Source organism: Erithacus rubecula, assembly GCF_903797595.1.
Source record: "Erithacus rubecula genome assembly, chromosome: 6".
NCBI lineage: Eukaryota > Metazoa > Chordata > Aves > Passeriformes > Muscicapidae > Erithacus > Erithacus rubecula.
This window is the reverse complement of record NC_136688.1, coordinates 58,445,102-58,452,819: the sequence shown is the minus strand read 5'-3', so window position 1 is coordinate 58,452,819 and position 7,718 is coordinate 58,445,102. Positions and strand designations below refer to the sequence as shown.

Genomic DNA, 7,718 nt, shown 5'->3' with positions numbered 1-7,718 from the left:
ATAGTATATATAGTATATATATAGTGTGTATATACACTATATATATACTATACATATACTATATATAGTGTGCATATATTTATACACTCTATATATATGTATGTATGAATTATATATATTATACTGTATAAAGTATATATATATATATATATATATATATTCTCTCTCTCTCTCTCTCTCTCTATATATATATATATATATATTATACTATATGTACTATAAATAGTGTGCTTGACCATCCTCAGAGTCAGATCCTCCTTCAGCAGCAGGGAGGGAATCCAGGCCAGGTGAAACCATCCCCCTGCCCACCTGCTCTGACACCCCCAGCCACATCTGCATGGATTGGGCACCTCCTGTGCCTGCTCCCAGAGCATCAGAGCATCCCAAAAAGTCCCTTCTCCACCCCAGGCTTTCCACACCGAGCAGTGCAGGGTCAGGAGCAGCAGCTTCCCCAGGTCCTTTGGGGTTTCCAGCCATGGCTGGTGCAAGTGGGGGCAGCACCCACCTCCAGAAGAGACTGGATTTTGTCCCTGTTCTTCCTCTTCCTCTTGCCAAGAATTGAATTGCCACTGAATTTGACCTTCTGGTGGCTGTGAAGGGACTTTCCAGTGGTGGGGGAGCAGCCCAGAGCTCCAGACTCTTCCCCATCAGAGCAGAAGTGGGAGTGTGCAGGGTCACAGCTCAGCCAGCAGCTGGGGTCGTCACAGAATCCCAGAATGGTTTGGGTTGGAAGAGATCCCAAAGTCCACCCAGTTCCAACCCCCTGCCATGGCAGGGACACCTTCCACTGTCCCAGGCTGCTCCAAGCCCCATCCAGCCTGGCCTTGGGCACTTCCAGGGATCCAGGCACAGCCACAGCTGCTCTGTGCCAGGCCCTCCTCTCTGGCATTTGCAGCATCACAGCAGGGCTGGCACCAATCGCTCCAGGGATCAGGACAGGCATTGTGCTCCTGGTAAATCAACTCTCCAGAGGTGCTGGGCTCTCCTTCCCAACCTTCATCCTGGGGAAAACCTGAGGGATCCCACCACATCTCCCTTCCCCCTATTCCCTGCTGCTGGCATTTCCAGCAGTCGGTGGGACTGGAGTGCAGGTTCAGCTGAGGAAGGCAGTGGGTGTTTCAGGAGCTGTTTTTGGATGGTTTCATTCGGATTGCTTCCCGGGCAGGCTGAATTTCCTCTCCCCCGGGGCCCCAGGCCGGAAACAGTCTCTGGGTTCACACTCAGCCCTAATGAGGGCAGCACTTCAACACCAACCGTGGGAGAGAGCTGAGCTGCAACGAGTTTATCTTGATTTCTTCCAGACCCGGGACTTTCGCTTGCACTGCCACAGACAGTCCCTTGCTGCTGGAGGAATCACCAGCTAAAACTGCAGCTCATCACTAAACTTGCCATGCTGACGTCTGGCCCCTTAAACCTCCTTTTCCCACCCCTGCTGTCATCTTGATACTTCCCTGTGCTTCGTGTACACTCACCCGGAGCAGCAAAAAGCGGTTTGAAAGCAGACAGGCACGGTTTCAGGCTTATTCATCATCACATGCATCCTGCGAGGCGCTGTGTGTGTTTTGCAGCCGTGTTTGCTGCGGTCGGAAGTGCTTTTCCTGGAAGAAGCTCTGGGGGCTTCTCCCGGAGTTTCCCAGTTACAGAGGAGCAGTGCCAGGGGCTGGGGGGTCACCAGCACACGGCACAGCTGTGGGATGGGCTGCAAGGAGATGTGGCACCTGCTCAGGTTGAATCACCTCGTGGAATCCCAAGATTGTTTGGGTTGGAAGGGATCTGAAAGATCATCCCGTTCCCACCCTCCTGCCGCGAGCAGAGACACTTTCCACAGCATCAGCTTGGCTTCTGTCCTGTGTCACCCCCCGGGAATCAGCCCCAACCCCCTCCCCTGTCACCCCGGGGCTGAGCCCTGGGCCCTGTCACCCCTCCAAGGCTCAATTTCCCCTCTCCCGTAACTCCCCCAACACAACCCCCCCGGAGCTCAGCCCTGTCCCCTTTCCGTCACTCCCATCCCCGAGGGGCTCAGCTCCAGCTCCCTCCCCTCCAGTTTCTCATCCCAGAGTCCCCCACCCTCACCCCCGGCACTCACCCCCGGCCCCTTCCCCTCCCTCTTCCCGGGATCCCCGCTTCTCCCGGGGCAGCAGCGCAGCCCCCCCGCCCCGCAGCCGAGCTCCGACGGCCGGGGCGGGCCGGGCGGCGAGAAGGGGCCGTGCCCGATTGCACTGCACCTCCTCCTCCTCCTCCTCCTCCCTCCTCTTTCTCCCTCCTCCCTCTCTCCGCGGCGAGGGCTACCCGGCCCGCCAGGACAGTCGCCACCGGCAGGCGCGGAGCGATCCATCCATCCATCCATCCGTCCGTCCGTCCATCCGTCCGTCCATCCCATCGCATCCCAGCGCTGCGGGACATCACCCCCGTGCGGTGCGGGCTTTTATCCCATCCATCCGGGCGCGGTGCGGGGTTTTATCCCATCCGTCCATCCATCCGTCCATCCATCGCGCTGCGGGATTTTATCGCACCCTGCTGCAGCGCGGGCCATCCCGAGGCGGAGCGGGGCATCCCTCGCAGCCCATCCCGATGGAGACCGAGGGCTACCGCTGCCGCAGCAGCCGCCACATCGAGAGCGGCCAGTCGGCCGTGCCCAGCTCGGTGCTGTTCGCTGCGGGGCTCCTGGGGAACGTGCTGGCGCTGCTGCTGCTGGGCCAGCACCGCCGGCGCTCCCGCTCGCCCGGGGGCCGCCCGCCGCGGGTCTCGGCGTTCTACGTGCTGGTCAGCGGGCTGGCTGTCACCGACCTGCTGGGCAAGTGCCTGATCAGCCCCATGGTGCTGGCAGCCTACGCCTACAACCGCAGCCTCAGCGAGCTGGGGCCGGGCGGCCGCGGCGAGGAGCAGCCGGGGGTGCTGTGCCAGCTCTTCGCCTTCCTCATGGCTTTCTTCGGGCTGGCCCCCACCCTGCTGCTGCTGGCCATGGCTCTGGAGTGCTGGCTTTCCCTGGGGCATCCCTACTTCTACCGGCGGCACCTGACTCGCCGCCTGGGAGCCACGCTGGGGCCGCTGGTGGCCGGGCTGTGCGCGCTGTTCTGCGCCCTGCCCCTGCTGGGTTTTGGGGCTCCCATGCAGTATTGCCCGGGCACCTGGTGCTTCATCCGCATGGCCGGGGGTGGCCCGCGCCAGCTGGGCTTCCCCGTGCTCTACGCCAGCCTGATGGGCTTGTTGGTGCTGGCCATCGTGGCGTGCAACGTGAGCAGCATGCGGCACCTGTACGGCATGGCCCGCAGGCAGCCCCGCCGCGGGGCGCCCCCCGCCGCCGCCCCCCGCATGGAGGAGCTCGACCACCTCGTCCTGCTGGGGCTCATGACCGTCCTGTTCACCGTCTGCTCCCTGCCGCTCATCGTGAGTAAATCCCGCTGCCCCCCGGGAAAATCCCCCTGCTGCTGGGAGGGTGTGTGGGTGCTGTGGTCCCTCTCTGGGGGTCGGTCACTGTGTGAAATCCCTTGGGAAATATTCTTTCCTCAGCACCATGCTCTCCCAGGGAGGTTAGATTGAGGATTTGCCTCCCTTGGAATAGTTCCTTACCCTGTTCATGGGGGTCAGACACCCTGGAATATTCCCCCACCCCCAGCTCCTGGCTCTGGGAGCCTTGATCCCCCTCAAATACCCATCACCCCATGCCCCAGGGGTTGGTCATTGCATTAATCCATTTGGAAAAATATCCTTTCTTAGCACCACCTCCTCACAGGGAGGTTGGACTGAGGATTTGACCCCCTTGGAATAATCCCCCACCCTGTCCATGGGGATCAGGCCATTGTTAAAGCACCCTAGAATATCCCCCTAGCCCTTGCTGGCCCCTCTCAAATACCCACGGAGGTTGGATTGAGGATTTGGCCCCCTTGGAATATCCCCCATCCTGTCCATGGGGGTCAGATCGTTGTTAAGAACCCTGGAATATCCCTCCCACCAGCCCCACTCAGTCCTGGGGGTGTCAGAGCACTGATTTTGGGATGAACTGACACCACCAGCAGCTCCTAGGGGCCAAGACTTTTCCTCCTTCTGAATCCTCCCCCACTCTGCCCACACGAGCCAGGTCATTGCCTAAAATTCCTTGGAATAACCCCCCCATCACCACCACCCACTCCCAGGGGTCAGAGGTTGTTTGGGCCCCTTGGAATAAACTCTGGAACCACCATCCACTCCTGGATGTGCAGGGGGTTCATTGCTTTAGTCCCCTGTGAGTAACCCACCCCTGCCACCCTCTAGGATCCTCTCCAAGGGTCAGATTATTGCTTTAATCCCCTTGGAATAAATCCCCCTTGCTCCACTATCCCATGTGGGGAGGTTGCTCGCCCTGAACACAAGCACCACATCCCCAGTCCTCAATTTACTAAAAGCAATTAAATAAATTAAATTTATTTAAATTAAAGGTTGGCCTTTGACCCTCATAGAATAACCCCCAAGCATCACCACTCTGGTACTGGGGGAGGGTCAGGTAATTATTTTGTCCCCCCTCTGAGTGTCCCCACCCTGTCCCAGGGATGTGACTGTTGCTTTAACCCCCATGGAATAACACCCAACACCCATTCTGGGATGGGGGAAATTAATTCATTGTTCAATTCTCCTGGAACAACAACAACAACCCCACTACTCTGTCCTGGGGGTTGATTTATTGCTCAAACTTCCCTGGAATATTTGCACCCCCCACCCCACTCTGTCCCAGGGAGAGTCATTCCATTGCCCCCTCCCTGGAAAAACCAATCCCCAAATCCCCAGGGATCAGTTCATTGTTTTAACCCTCTGAAACAATCCCCCCATCACCACCACTCTGTCCCAGAGGTCTCAGGTAATTACATCAGTCCCATCTCAGTGTCCCCCATCCCAGAGATCAGTTTGCTGTTTTAACTCCATTGGAATAAAATTCACCCCCTCCTTCCTCTGAGGTTGCCCCCGAGGGGTTTAAGATTTGGGAGGGGGTGTCAGTTCATTGAATCAAATCCCTCAATAATTTCCCATTCCCCCCATATCAAACCCCTCAATAATTCCCCATTCTTAACCCATCAGACCCTCCAAAACCCCAATCCCCACTCTTATCAGACCCCCCCAAAATCCTTAGTTCCCACCCCATGTCCCAAAGCTGCTGGGTAGATCCAGCTCCCTTTGAACCCCACTGAATGATGCCCTGAAATCCTCTCACTTCCCCAGGAAGGGAGGCCCCAGGCAGGGGAGAGCCCTTCCCTCCCCCTTTCTCCCCCATTCCCAGGTCTGGACCCTGCAGTGCCACCTTTCCATCACCTCTGCCGGCAGAGCTGGTGCCACAGGCAGGGCCACCCCGAGATCAGGGTGGGGGGTGTGTGGGGGTGCTGCCATTGCCTTTGGTGACGATTTCCACACCCTCTTCCTGTCACCTGTGTCACCTCTGGAACGGCACCGTGAGGTATCAGCCACCAGCCTGGCACAGCTGGGCTCGTCCTGGTGTTGTGACCACCCCGGTGGTCCTCGGTCAGGATAAATCCCTGCTGTGCTATCCAGTGGATGCCAGATCCAATTTTGGGTCAGCCCCAGCCTCGGGGACAGAGCAGCACCTGCCAAGCTTGGATGATTAATTCATTCACCAAAAATCTTGGTCTCTGGGACTGGATTGGCAGCTCTGATATTGTGCTACCATCCCTCATCCAGCCCCACAACACACATGTGAAAACTTCTTTCGCTGCCTTCACAGGACCATAGCAACACCTCCCTTAATTTCCCCCTATTTCCATGACCCTGGATATTTATTTTTTTATTTTTCTTTTTCGCCAGATCCGCGCCTACATGGGCGCCTTCGCCGCGGATTTCAACGAGAACGCCGACCTGAGCGCGCTGCGCTTCCTCTCCGTCAACTCCATCGTGGACCCCTGGGTGTTCATCATCTTCCGCACCGCCGTGTTCCGCGGCTTCGTGCGCCGCGTCTGCCGCAGCCTGGGCTCCCGCAAAGCCTCTCTCGGCGGCTCCAGCCCGGCTGCTGAGCGCCAGTTCTGTCCCCCGGGCTGGCGCAGGACAGACCCGCCCCAGCTCGGCATCCCCTGAGCGCGCCGCCGCTGCTGCGGAGGAAGGATGAGGATGAGGATGAGGATGAGGAGCGAGCCCTCGGCCCCGCGCCCCTGCCCTGGGGCGGTGGCAGGCGGGGACAGCGTCCAGACAGCGGCTGTGAATGGGTTTGCCCCTCCCCAAGCTGCGTTTTGTCCCAGGGAAGAGCCGGGATGGGGCTCCCGGGGATCTTGGGATGTTCCGAGCGGCAGCAGCGCTGTGGGGAGGGTTTGGGGAGCGCCCGGCTCCAGGAAGGCAGGAAGGGTTTGGAGGGATGTTTGGAGGCGTGTTTTGGGGGGCAGTGGGGACACACAGCGAGGAGAAGTGTGGCTGTGTCCCCATGGAATAAAGGTGGTTCGGTGTTTCATCACTTTGTCCTGTGCATCATCCCATTCCATGCCAGGGGGGTTTATCCAGAGCTGGTTTGGGACTGCGTGAGGGGCAGGAGGGACTCAGAAATTTGGGCAGCAATTCCTGAATGCAGGTGAATCCCTCCCTGGCACACCCCCCATCCCTGCCCAGGATATTCCCTATTCCCAGGGCAGGGCTGTGGTTTATCCACCCTTATCTCGCTCTTCTCTAGAAAACTCCAAGCACTGATGTTGCATTTGTGTCTCTCAGCTGCACCTGTTCTGCTGTAATTATTTCAATCCAGTATTTATGTCTGTCCTGAGCCTTAATGAGAGCAGTAATTGAGAGAGCACAGAGCCTGGCGTGCACAAGCTCTCTGCCAGTGTGCAAGTGAGCGATTGTTTTAATGGAAGATCCATTTCTGCTCAACCACATATAATAACTGGATTTAATTTTTGCCTCAAGTGACCATTTAGGCCAAAAAAATTACGATGACCAACTGTTTAGTGCCCTTGGAGGAGACAGAGAATTTCTCTCCTCTGTTTAGCTAAGCCTTGCAAGGTGCAGCCGTGTTCCTGCTGCTCTCACGTGATGTTTACTCTTGGTGTCAAACACATTCTGGTTTTGAAGGAACAATATCTTGGAGCTTTTTGGAGGTGACCTGCTGGGGTTGGCTCTGGCTGTTTCTCCCAGCTGGAGGAAAGGACAGAGCTGTGTTTGGGGATGTTCTGGGGGTACCTGTGAGCTGCTGGCTCGGTGCCTCTCCTCGGGGTTTTCCGAGGAGAAAGAAGGAAATGAGGGTTGGTTTGGGGATTGGTTTCATGTTACTGGCCTGGTATTGACTTGGAGATGGCTCACGTGGGGCTGCAGAGTCAACAGCTCTGAGCCTGCTCCGTGCCTTTCCCGGGATCTGTGGCACCGCAGCCGGATGAGATAAGAGCCCTGGAAAACTTTAAAACTTTCTTCTTGTCCCCCCTGCACTGGGATCTGCTCCCCCAAACAGATCCGTGCTCCACTCAGGACAGATGGAGCAGCCATGGCCAGGCTGGGAGTGTTCAGCAATGCAGAATCATGGAATGATCATGGGGTGGGGAAAGATTTCCAAGCTCGTGGATCCAGCATTAACCTGAGCTGAGGCTGCTCTGGGTGTGCAGGGATCATCTGCCTGTGATTCCTGTGAGGATTCACTCCTGGAGAGGCCTTACCCCAGGAGAGATCCCTGTCCCAGGAGAGATTCCTGTCCCAGGAGAGATCCCTGTCCCAGGAGAGATTCTGTCCCAGGAGAGATTCTGTCCGAGGAGAGATCCCTGCCC

At 57.3% G+C, this 7,718-nt stretch overlaps 1 protein-coding gene across 1 annotated transcript; it reads left to right on the top strand.

Annotated features, from left to right (window-relative positions):
• The first annotated feature begins 2,278 nt into the window (after positions 1–2,278).
• Positions 2,279–6,377, top strand: PTGDR (prostaglandin D2 receptor). The gene is made up of 2 exons (XM_079307894.1): positions 2,279–3,387; positions 5,788–6,377. The coding sequence occupies exons 1-2, from the start codon at positions 2,572–2,574 to the stop codon at positions 6,052–6,054; spliced, it is 1,083 nt and encodes a 360-aa protein (XP_079164020.1). The 5' UTR covers positions 2,279–2,571; the 3' UTR covers positions 6,055–6,377.
• Positions 6,378–7,718: the final 1,341 nt, after the last annotated feature.

Bases quoted from the DNA above. Each gene is read 5' to 3' on its own strand.
- PTGDR (XM_079307894.1), top strand. From the start codon at position 2,572: ATGGAGACCGAGGGCTACCGCTGCCGCAGCAGCCGCCACATCGAGAGC. The intron at 3,388-5,787 runs GTGAGTAAATCC...CTTTTTCGCCAG, and splicing joins TCTGCTCCCTGCCGCTCATC to ATCCGCGCCTACATGGGCGC.